The sequence below is a fragment of the Halichoerus grypus genome, chromosome 7 (assembly GCF_964656455.1).
Source record: "Halichoerus grypus chromosome 7, mHalGry1.hap1.1, whole genome shotgun sequence".
NCBI classification, from domain to species: Eukaryota; Metazoa; Chordata; class Mammalia; order Carnivora; family Phocidae; genus Halichoerus; species Halichoerus grypus.
Window position 1 is genome coordinate 110,131,660 of NC_135718.1, and position 13,111 is coordinate 110,144,770.

Genomic DNA, 13,111 nt, shown 5'->3' on the forward strand with positions numbered 1-13,111 from the left:
TCATATTATCAACTCTTGGACTAATTTGTGTAGACGTACATAACACAACGGAGAACTGTTTCTTATCACTATTTGCCTTCTGGAGAGTTTAATTTGGACACTTGGGCAACCACTTGTCAATACATCGCGCTCTTTTAATCTTCCCTTTTTACATCTGATTTGTTTCAGGCCCAATTTCCTGTTGGGCTTTTCTCATCACTACTATCACCCCACCTGCATAACTCTGTGAGCCTCCCCATTTTCCTTCTCATCTCTCCCATCTTGCAGAGGGGTTGTTCTGAAATAGTATTTCATGTGCCTTTTCCCTGCAGTGAAGCTTGGAGGGTTCTTTTCTACCTCATCAAAAGCATTTCTTCACCTGCACATTCCAGGTCCTGCACAATCTGACCCAGTAGGTACTTTTGTGGCCACCCCTTAGATGGTAGGTTGTAAAATGCCCGAGTGAGGGACCCCATGTATGACTTCTGTCTTCACCACAGAGTCTGGCCCAGAGCTGAATGCTAAAGCACTTATAATTACTTTAATTTGTATTTGGAAGTTTAAGTGGCTAATGGATGTTTAATATTTAGTAAACATGGAAATCAGTTATTGGAGACTTGCTACAAAATAACCCCAAAGATGCAATTACTCTTTAAAAACCAGTTAATCGGCTAAATGATTTTATCACCCTAGTGCCATTATTCAAACATTCTAAACATTATCTTTAAAAAGTACGAAGTGTTTACAAATATCTGAATGCTTAAGAGCTTACAGGCAAAATTTTTGGATGCTGGAGTGTTTGACTTGTTTTCCCAATATTCTGCTCCAGGTAGAGATCAGTTTTAATCAAGGAGCTTCAATAGGGTAGAGAGTCCCTATCTGTATGGTTATGTATTGTTGGTCAAAAAAAATTTCATTAAAGTTAACTAACTACTAGTAATATTTTACCTTTCAATACAGCAGTTGGTACAAGAGTCAATAAAATGTGATCACTTATCCACCTAGAGGCCCAGGTGACTCTATTTGCAATAAGAAACGGTGCAATAAGAAATGAAGAAGTCACATTGCTTCATAAGCCTTTATGATATGACATATGACATCTGAATAAAATATAACTTATTTATGACAATTCCAAAATATAAGAATTCAATACTCTTTTGAAGGGAAATGCAAAAAACACAAAATGTTGGCAAGATCAATTCACAATTTTAAACAGACTAATCCCTATGTATAGAACATGAATGTATAATATATATGTATATACTTGTATAAAATATATTTCCTTTAACCTACTTGAAATAAAGAGAGCTCCTGTTCTTAGTTGGCTGATGGAACTCACTGAAAAGGGTCTTGAGAAGATCGGCATGATGTCTGATCTCTGCCATTTAATCTTTGGTTCTGGATAACCCTGAACATAGCAAGGTAATGTCACATTTGAGCCAATTTCCACAGAAACATCAGCAGGTTCTTGTATGAAAACTGGAGGTGCTAGAAGATATTTAAAGCAAACAAACAAAAAAAGGTCATTGGGATAGTATATAGGCACATTAAAATATAAACTTCATTATTAAACTGTCAGCAGATTGAATCTGAATCAAGGTATTGTTCACATAATATTGTAAGTTTACCCTTTAAGTATTCCTGGCTGCCACTGAAATAGCAGGTATTTCTTTTTTGCTTTATAAATGAATAGAGGCACAAAGTAGTTCAACTACTTCCTTAAAGTGATAAATGATGAAGAGAACGGAATTTAAGAGTGGGAATTTAAATCAAGATTACTTCAAATAAAGAGAATCTTTCATTTTAGAAATTTGTTTTCAATTTTAGTTTATGTCATACTGCTCAAATCTTTGAACTTTCTTATAAATAAGTTTGCCTTGTAATGAAATATTTTTTACACTTTCCAAAACTTAACTCCTTTTGGTCAAATTTTTAAAGAACTTAATTTATACCAGAGCTCATTCTTTAATGAATCACTATATAACCAGCTAACAGTATTTAATCCTAAATTATATCCTTGTTCTAGATCACATTCTTGCTTCTCAATACCTTTCACCTTTTTTTGTTACATTTTTGAGTTAAAGAAATACGAGCTTGAGAATCAATAATAAAATTAAGTAACAGAATATAGTATCTGATAAAAAGAGAATAATGAGACCTTAATATTTTAGAGTTAAAATCTGATTCAGAAATTACAAAATTATAGATCAAAAGGCTACAGTTATCTACATAATTTAGATAAACACAGAAGCCGGGAGGAAGAATTAGAAATGTGTCATAGGCACACCTTGGAAAACATGGGAAGGCAACATAGGAGAAAACTGTCAGCAAGACCAAATAGATGAGGCTCTCAATATGTCTATCCCCCAGAACTTAAAAGTAATGAGGTATGAGATATAAGACAAGGAGAAATATATAGGATGCTATTGGAGGTGATTCATGAAACCTGCTCATGTAGGATTCTTTTTTTTTTAAATTTTATTTATTTATTTGAGAGAGAAAGAGAGACAGAAAGAGCACGTGTGGGAGCGAGGGGAGGAGCAGAGGGAGAGGGACAAGCAGACTCAGGCTGAGTGCGGGGCTTGATCTCACAATCCCGAGATCATGACCTGAGCCAAAACCAAGAGTTGGTCGCTTAGCCAACTGAGCTACCCAGGTGCCCCCTGCTTATATAGGATTCTAAGAGGAGGAGCCAAGAGAGGGCTCCTTGATAATGTCAAGGTTAAATCTTGCTTAGAAATTCAACTATCACTTACAAAGACAAGGACTGTTGTTAAGTGCTTTCCATTAATTTTCTCATTTAATCTTCACAATATCCCTATGGGGTAAGTACTATCATTACTCCCATTTTATAGATGAAGAAACTGAGACAAGATAGTTAATTTGCTAAGTGTCACATGGAATTGAAGGGTGAAGGTAGGATTGAAAACTAGATTGATCCTGGTAACAATTCGTTGTCATTTTATCAGCCTCCCCTTTTCTATAGGTTCTTACAACTGCTCAAAGTCAAGTTGTTTAGCAGGCTAATAAAAATGGGTGCAGAGATCACTTCTTTCCTTCTCATTGGGCATCCTGGGACTCGGATGTACAGTTGTCTCCCGAGCAGCCTCAGTGCTCTATTAGCCTGGGCTAAAGGACATCCTCTAACTTTGCAGCCTCATCTCCCATTATTCCCCTACAGAAATCTTATTTTCTGGACAATTCGAACTCTTCATTCTTCTCCAAACAAGGATTGACCATTTTCATATCAGTATCCGCATGTTATTGCCATCCCTTTCAAATGCAATGTTGGCTGTTGATCTCTGGCTATTGAAATACTGACAATTCTTTAATCCAGTTCAAAAGGTCCCTCCTCAATGCCATCTCTCATCCTCCCAGATAGACATGATTTCTTCCCTATGTGAGGTTTCGGAGAACTCACTCTTTATCACTCTCATGGCAATGGCCCACATGCTGCCTTTTATTAGACTAATGTTTGATTTTCCCTAGAGAGTTCATGTTTGCAACCATATTTTATCTTTTTTGGCAACTAACATAGTACTTTGTGCATTATTCAAGGCGGCTAGATATCTGTGAATGATTGAATCAATATTATAACATTTCAACAATAATCTAGTGTGTGCATTTGTATATGTGTGTTTAAGTGTATGGTGATGATAACAACCTTGATCCCACACATTTGAACTTGCACTTTTGAAGAAAACATGGCAATTTCAGAAGCCCTATTATTTGTTTATTGAACCTAAATAAAATTAAATTAAATTAAACCCACAATTGAGTAACATGTTTTTAAAAAGAAGTAGTGAGGCCGTGTTTAGATTTCTCTTAATCCACCTCTATGGGAATTTGGCTTATAAAAATAATAGGCAAAATAAGTATATTTAGAAAATAATTTATAAAGCAGCTCATTGTTTGCCTATCTTAGGTGTAAAGGACTAGTTACTTTTCTCTAGAGTGATTAGTAATCATTTATTCCAGAGCCAGTTGCTTTTCTGAAAAATAGACGTTAAGTATAAAAGTCTCAGGATGTATTAGGTGCAGAGTGTGGGCAGGTGGATGTGAAAATGGGGCAGAAAATAAATTCCAGAAAAACAAAAAGATATGCAGAAGCCTGGGATTGACCAAGTATTTGGGAAGAACCCAAGCTTACTGACACAACAGAACATAGCCATCAGTGAAAATGGAGACAAATGAGAATTTTCAGAAGTAAGAAAGCCAAGAACAAACTGGACTAAAAAAGGATAAGCAGAGTTCAGATGGTGCCCATAAAACTCAATTAAGACAGAAGAAGTCATCTGTGGTGAAGAAGCTTTGGGAACAGCGTCAGGCACAAGACAAGCAAAAGGTTAGGGAATATACATACTTGTACCAGAAAACAAGGCAAATGAGAGTACCAGGCACTAGGTAAGCAGCCAAGATAGCACCAATGACAAGCAAACCTCAAAAATGAAGCAACTCCTAACTCAGGCCAAGAAACCTTTTAAATACTTCCTACTCCTGAGTGTGGCCAATTCGGACTCCAAGTGAATTACATTGGGTGGATGGTAAACAGATTAAAGGGACCAGGGAAGGGGCAGCAGTGATTGTAGTACTGAACACGGGACTTGCACAGGGGAGGCTGTGTTGCTTAGAGACATTACAGTCCATTAGGTGGTTTTGAATGGCAGTTCCATTATTTCTTAGTCTGTAAAACTGGAAAATTATTTTGCCTCCCCCAGTCTAAATCTCTCCATGAACAAAAGGAGGTGATAATGCTTCCTATCTCACATTGTTAAAAGAGGTAGTCTTCATTAATCATTTAGGCATGTAGTAATCATCCAAATATTAACTATCATTGGTTATAAATATTGTTGAGTTAATTTATTAAATCTTAGCTCTGAAATTTAATATATCTATTATTAATTTCAATTTCAGTTTGTGCATACAGTCTGTCAGGATTATGATGGACTCACTGGGATCCCCTAAATATTTGTGTGCAAATCCCTTAAGAACTGCAGAATTAACACAGGGTATGGCTTTGTTGTCACCGACTGATATTTTCACTCTGAAAACAGAAAAGTTACAAACTTTTCTGCTCTAAAAGCTATTCCATAAAATTATTCTAGTTCCTTTAGTGATAATTAAATATACATCCACTAAGGCAACTCTTGCATTATATTAGTCAAACGGAGATTTTCTTTCCTAAAATGGCTGAACACACTGTTTTGGTTCTACCAAAGCACAAAACACAAAACCACAGTCTAAGACTCAAATCCTGAGTGGTGTGGAATACTGCAAATAAAATCGCTGCCAGGCCAACTTTTTGTTTGATGTAGCCAATCTTCTTCTCTTCCAAATGACTTCACAATTCACTACCTCTTTTTAAAAAAGGATGAAAAGCACTGGTAACTTTCCCTGCTGACCTGAAATGTCCATAACTCAGAGCCATGATAATGAGAAACAGGAAAGAGGAGACTCACTACAAGAAGCTATAACTCCACAATAATATTGAACAGCTTTTTTATCATTGTTTTTTTGATCTAGTATTGATGTAAGGTAATAGGCCCACAAAAACGATCTGAACGCCCAACAGCTACATGAAAGGGATAAAGGCATGTTTTTCTTTTTCAGTCATAAGCTACTTAAATTTATGCCCAATAGTTTTGGAACGCAAATGATTAATTTTATGCACTACTACTAAAAGTAGCACTTGAATTATCTCAGGCCCTTTTTAAAAAAAAAAATCAACTTGAAACAGTGACTTTCATATTAAAAGCCCAATGCTTAATCTTAAATACTACGCCATTATTATATGTGTATTTCTGTATTATTTTTCAGGACTCCAAGAATCAAAATGACAATTCAATTTGTGAAGTTCATGTATTTGATACGTGTGCCATTCGTGAGCAGATGGGAGAGCAGCAACCACTGACATGCTGAATGCATGTGGGTAGGTAATGATGTCTCATTTCATCTTTACAACTAACTTAACAGGTAGGTACTATTAAAGTCAGGCAGAAAACCCAGTCTCTCTCCAAAGCCCATTCTCTTAACCACTGTGTAAATTCTGAGGAAAATTTTCGGGTTTTTTTTTTTGTTTGTTTGTTGGCTTTTAATCCTAATAGTGACAACTACAACCATCACTGCAACTGTGATTTCCATGGGCCTTTGGCAGTTACACCCTGTATCTGCTAGGATATATAACCATCGTTTTATGTGGACAGACAAGGTCTAACCAAACTTTGTGAGCTAAGGTAATCAGAATTCTAACGGTGAATAAGGAGATTGTTAAGGCATAACAGATGCATGCACGGCACTAATGTTAGTATTAAGTTATTTGGCAACTTAATGATCAAGGTTACAGTAAGGAAACAATTGAGTTTATGTTAATGGCTCCATCAGAACGATGACCAGGATAAAAGCTGAGAGAGCCATTGTTTTAGAAAAGGTCATAGAGAGTGAAGATCTTGAATAGGAGTGAAGATAAAGCAAAATTCAGTTCAAGGAATGAAGGATTAAATACAAAACTTTTGTTAGGATGTTTCCTATTCCAATGCAAGTCACTCCAGGACAGAGAGCCCTAAACTTTACATGGTTTTTCACTAGTCAAAAGAGATAACCTGGAAAATCCAGAAACTAAAAAGATTATCAAGAAGGCAGTAAATAAGCAAAGAAATGTGTACACTGTTTAGATTTTCTTACAGTCTTGGAGAGGGGTGAGGGTGTCATTCCACTTTTGCTGGGAAAAATTACTCAGACTAATTCGTTCTTCCTCTAGAGCTAGACAACTCTAGAAGAATGTTGGGTAAATATAAAATATCTGGGCAGGGAAGAGGGAGAAGCAGAGCTAGAAAATGTCGGGAATTTGAAATACTGTACTTGTATATTTCTTAGAAACAAGAATTATGTATCAAGTGATCCTCTTCATTTGGGCCCTACTTTTCTAAAAGGTTTCCTTGTGTTTTAACTCTGCTGGTAGATTCAGATATCCTCCACCCAGAGATTCCAATCTTATTTCCAAGGCACTTCTCTTAATAACCTCAGAGTTTAGTCATGGTCAAATACATTTTGCTCTGCACTAGTCAGATTCTACTGTGGTCTTTGTGGCCATTTCCAGCTTTGTTGATTCTACCCCAAGGGCATAATCACCAAGAACGCACAGTGTTCAGACAGCCCAAGGGCAAGGGGATCATAAAAAGATCCTAAGAGGAAAAAAATTAGTTTATATGAAACAAAATATTAAGCTTACAGGGCCATTATATTCATTTAAAGAATTAAGATAGAGCTAAAATGTTTTATATTACTTTATTCTAAAAAAAAATGCATTTTCTTATAGTTCTTAACTTTTGTTTAAAAAAAACAGCTGAGGCATGAAAATCATCATACATAAATGAAAATGCAATTTAACAAAATGTCATATTTTATAAGTTTAACTGATGTAAATGTTTGAATTATCTGTTAAAATTAAGCTGCCAGGTTCCTTTTCATACAAAGCAAGCTCTGTTTTATATGATGTGTTACCACACTATGTAGAAAAATATTTTTTTTTTTTTTAAGAAACAGGAGATGGAGAGACAAAGGAGGGAGAACCAAACTTCTTGAGTAATCTGACGATAGTTGCTATGCACATGCTGTATCCTTCATGATGTGATTGACATTGATTTGTAATTAGTACTTTATTTTATACACTGAGGAATCATTGCTAGTAAATTTTTTTTTTTTTTAAAGCAAAAGCACAATCTGCTACCTTTGCTATCATTAACATCTCCAAATTATGGTCTAGGGCCAAAGTCTAATTTCTGGCCTCCAGATGTTAATACTTAGGAATTTTGTGTCATCCAACTCCCGTTAGGAAAATGTTTGGCAATAGATGATATACCAGTGAAGCCTATAGTCTCTGATGTCAGATAACCTGGGTTCAAATATCCAGGCTCGGCCCCTCCATAGATCTGTGATCCTGGTCAAGTTACTTAGATTTGCTACACCTCCATTTCCTTATCTATCTAATGGAGATCATTATAATATCTTCCTCTTAGGATTGCTCTGAGAGTTTAACGAGATAATGCACATACAAGGTTTTATCACAGTGCATGGCACATAGAAAGCACTTGGTAAATACTTACTACCGTTATTATATTAATAATCTGAAACGCTAACTCTAATTTGCCCATTCTGACAGATATTTCCACTCAGTTGTTTCAAAGTTCTTAGCATGGAAAAAAAATGAACATGTCTATCAGAGCTGGGATGCTTACAGCCAACATCCAGAGTTATCTTGCCAGCAGCTCTTCCAGCATCATTGACAGCTACACACATATAATCACCAGCATCCAGGTCTTGAGTTTCTTGAATCTTCAAAAGCCCCAAGAGAGGGTCAATAAGGAGGAATGTTGAGGGCCTCAGCTCAAGATCCCCTACGTCAAAACAAAGAGAGAACATTAACTAAAGTATTTACATAGTTTACTCTGGTACTGGTTTGATTTCAAAACTGCTGAAGAAAACGGACTGTGAAGTTCTTAAAATACAACATAGACACTTAAACAATGTTTATGCAAGGAAAGAATGAAGTGTTTCTTGGCACTAAGCTGATTTATTAGTCTGTATAAATCTATGGGCTGACCGAGAGCCAAAAATCTGGCCCCAAATATTTTCTACTGTATATGTACCTAAATAAGAATGAACTCTTCAAAGATGCACCAGGGGGCTGGGAAAGGATGGTAGCTGCCACCATGGCTGTGTTAGGTAAGATGGGAATGGGAAGATGAAGGTTGAAGAAAGGTTTCTACCATCTTTGTGGCAGGATGAATTCCAGTTATCCAGGAAGTGCTTTAGGAGACTATGGTGTTCTTAGTTCGGTCAATGACCAGTGTTTTGGTTTGCTGAATGCTATCAGTTAGATGGTATCTTGGGAGAGGTACAGGCTACCTGCGAGGCTTCTGAGGATGTCTAGCAAAGAAGCAACTGCAGCTATCTGGAGAGGATGCGGAAGAGCTTGTTGGTAGCAGGGGAAAAATGGACGAGAAATTTCTTGACAATGGCCAGAGAGAAGTGTTTTGTATCAATCTCTCAGGATACCTTTACTAAATCTGTATTATTCATCCAAGTTCTTTAAGTTGAGTTATGAGTTTCTGGAAGAGGCAGGTAGGGAATAAATGGGTGGAGGATGAAACCATGCACTGAGTTTGACCTCAGTGTGAGGCTAGAATGACACCAGAAAAATTAGTGTCTGAGTTACCTGTGTATGCTGTGTGTCCCCGCAGCACCTCAAATCTCCTGGGAACCATTTCTTTCTGAAGGCAGGCAATGCCTCAACTAATCTGTAAGTTAAGCAGTTAGTCTCTCCTTATGTTTCTCCTCCTTCAGGGTGACACCTCTCTTAAGAATGAAATTAACCATGATGGCCAATTTCATAAAAAAAATACCCAGTACTGGATGTTTAATATTTGGTGTCCATAGCTTTTTTGTTTTTGTTAAAGGGTAATATTGAACTTTTTGTGGGGGTTCTAAAATCTTCCTGGAAGTTTGAAGGCCATTGCTCTAAGGGGTTCATAGCATGCCCAGATGTCAAGTCTTAAAAAACTGCTCTCCAAAATGTCACATACTAGCCTAGCCATGTGCCCTGAAGACCACAGTAGTAATTCTCTTAGCTTCTAACACAAAAAAAAAGAGAGAGAGAAAACTCCAGAACTAGTAATTCTCTAGTATACTATAAAAATCACCAATCAACAGACTCAGGGCAACAAACAGACAATTCTCTTTTTGTTTTTATAATTTGGGGAGCAGAAGGGGTCAAAGGAGCCATAAATTTGAAAACAAAACAAAAAAAATTACATTAGCAACCGTCAGTGCCAAAAATAAAGTATTTTTCAGTATTCCAATATTTAAAACCCAAATCAACCTTTTAAGCTTGCTACTACATACCAAGTGAGAATAAGAGAAACAACCAAAGCTGTGTCTATGTGCCTCTGGGAAATTTTCATAAATAAAAGCAGATGATGTTGACATAAACTTTCCTCCCACTAAGGGAGAATGCGATGTGACCTAGCTGTTCATCAAGTATTAGAATGTTTGGACTAAAATGCATTTAGAATTTTGGAATTTACTTCTCTCCTATTTCTTTTGTGTATGTCAAAGGACACAAGAGGATAAAATCAAAACCTTTTAGCTAGTAGCTTTTATCAAAATAAAAATGTTTAAAGAATAGCAGCAATGAAACAAAATATAAATTGGAAAACACTGGTTTAGTCAAGTTTGCATTCTGAACACATTTTGATAATCTCTCCTTTCTTCATTTTGACTGAAAAATTAGTCACCAAATTATTTAGAAACCATAGAGAAATATAGAATTTTGAGATGGAAGTGAAATAGGGATTAATTATTTTTAATATTAGATAAGATTAAAAGAATGGTATAAATAGTAAAATATACAAACTTTCCTGACAATCTATGCTAGAATTTAACATCATTACCACTGAAGAGGGTTCTCTTTATGCTGTAGTTTAAATTCAATTCTGGTCTCTGTGGATGTAAGATGAACAAACAGAGAGATCATTATCCCTGGCATGAGATCCTTTCAAATAGCTGATGGTAATTAGTGGTTCTCAAAAATGTTTGTCTCAAGACCCTTTTATACTTTTAGAAATTACTGGGGACTTTAATGAGGTTTTGTTCATATGAACTATATTTATTTGTATTTAGCATTTTAGAAATGAAACTGAAAAAATTTTAAATGTATGCATTTATTTTATAATAACAAACTCATAATATTTTAACATAATGAACATATTTTATGAGGAAATAATTATATTTCCAAAAACAAGAGAAATTTAGTGAGAAGAGTGGCGTTTCACATTTTTGCAAATTTCTAGAATGTCTAGCTTAATAGAAGACAGCTGAGTGCTCATCTTTGCTTCCGCATTATGTAGCCTCCAAAAACTCCACTATATACCCATGAGACAATGAATGTGATAAAGACAAATAATATCTTGGTATAATTAGGAAAATAATTTTGATCTGGATTCCCTGAAAAGAATTATGAAGAACCCCCAGGGATTCCTGACTACACTTTAAGAAACACCAATCTAAATTTAAAAATCCAATTTATTTTACCAGAAATATCCTTTATGCAACATTTTAATAGTGTCCCTGATTCTTTTTTGAACCCACTGTATGTTGCTTATTTCTAAAAATGAAAAATCCAAAATTTTGATGGGTATTTGTACTTAATGGAATTCCTTTTCTCTGATGGTCTGAACGGAATACAATTTATTAATGGATAGTGGTTGCCTGGGGTTTGGAGCAAAGGAAATGAGGAACTGTTGTTTAAATTGCACAAGGTAAGTTCTAGAGATCTGCTGTGCAACAAAGTGCCTACAGTTAACAATACTGTATTGTACACTTAAACATTTTTTTTTAAGATTTTATTTATTTGAGAGAGAGAGAGAATGAGAGAGAGAGAAAGCACATGAGGGGGGGACGGTCAGAGGGAGAAGCAGACCCCCCGCTGAGCAGGGAGCCCGATGCGGGACTCAATCCAGGGACTCCAGGATCATGACCCGAGCCGAAGGCAGCCGCCCAACCAACTGAGCCACCCAGGCACCCTTAAACATTTGTTAAGAAGATAGATTCCGGGCGCCTGGGTGGCTCAGTTGGTTAAGCGACTGCCTTCGGCTCAGGTCATGATCCCAGGGTCCTGGGATCGAGTCCCACATCGGGCTCCCTGCTCTGCGGGGAACCTGCTTCTCCCTCTCCCACTCCCCCTGCTTGTGTTCCCTCTCTCGCTATGTCTCTCTCTGTCAAATAAATAAATAAAATCTTTAAAAAAAAAAAAAAAAAAAAAAAGAAGATAGATTCCATGTGTTCTTACAATCAATCAATCAATCAATCAATCACCACCTACTTCATTCAATCAGAATTGTCAAAAAAAAGGGTATGAGGAAAAAGTTACCCTTCTGGTTAAGGTGAGGTCTCTTCTTTACCCCTTGGTTTCCATAGGTAGAATTTTCGTAACCTTCCTATTGTCTCATCCCTAGCAGAGGTGTAAAGGAAAAACCAGCTGCCTCCTCCCCCTTTCTTTCTGGAGCCAATCTGCATGTAGAAGAGATTATCCTCTAGTTCTGTTCTTGATGATCCAGACTCTGCATATGCAATAAATTGCTTGCCTGGGATAGGTAGGGCAGTAGGTTGGCCTGATTGTGGGGTTTATGACTGCTCTGCATATTGTTGATGAACATTGGAGCATGTCCTCCAATATGGTCTGCCGGTGTTTAATGCCCACATTCTAGCTCTGTGGCTTCATAACTTGGACAGAGAAATGGGATATTATTTACTGGGTCTGTTGAACCCCAACATCTATGTTTGAGAGAACTAACAGGTAGTCAATTCTAGAATCTTCCATATGATCGCTACATGGCTCCCTAACTCCTCCTTACCTTCCAAGCCATTTATGAGACCCAGGCTAACATGAAGACTACATTTAATTCAGAAAAGTAGCCTCAATTTTAAAAATGAAAGACTTTCTGTGTGACTCTGCTATCTATGGGCAGAGAAGTCAGCAGGTTATATTACTTTTTTTAATTTTTATTTTTAACATAAACTACTGACTTTTAAAAAAGAGAAATACTGCTTCTAAAACACATTTTTTCTGGATTTATTTATGATGTGAGTTTGACATTGATTATTTCATTTGTAATTCAAAGATTTAAGTATTTTAAATAAGTAAAATTAGTGTATGTTACCTGAAATAAACCTAATTAAGAAGCAAATCTAGAAATGCTTTTCTTATCACAGAAAACATGAAGACTCAAAATCATTTAACATGGAAAACCATGAAAATGGCATTATCTCCTAGTTTTCCTGTTTTTGATTTGTATTATTTAAAAGTGTTTGTTTTCTACATAAAGCCTTTCTTTTTCACCTCATGTTCCCCAAGAGTTTGAACCCGAGGTGAATTCATAATTTTGTGATTATGACATCAACCCGTTGCTATGGGGATGTCTGTGATTTAACAAACAGAATCATAACAATAGTTCTTTGTACTGTTTAGCATTTTTCATCTGAAGATTAAAAAGTATTTTGCAAACAGCATCTCAATAATCCTAGCAACCTCCCTTTTAGAGTGTTTGCGGGAATTTTTCTTGCTCATAGATTGGAA

The 13,111-nt window shown here is 36.2% G+C and overlaps 1 protein-coding gene across 1 annotated transcript in view; it reads right to left on the minus strand.

Annotated features, from left to right (window-relative positions):
* Positions 1–13,111, minus strand: part of HMCN1 (hemicentin 1) — a 478,487-nt gene that overhangs the window by 224,920 nt on the left and 240,456 nt on the right. The window contains exons 15-16 of the mRNA XM_078078047.1: positions 8,214–8,372; positions 1,273–1,467 (exon numbers count right to left, since the gene is read on the minus strand). Coding sequence (XP_077934173.1) covers positions 1,273–1,467; positions 8,214–8,372 — 354 coding nt within the window. The remainder of the gene's footprint in view (positions 1–1,272; positions 1,468–8,213; positions 8,373–13,111) is intronic.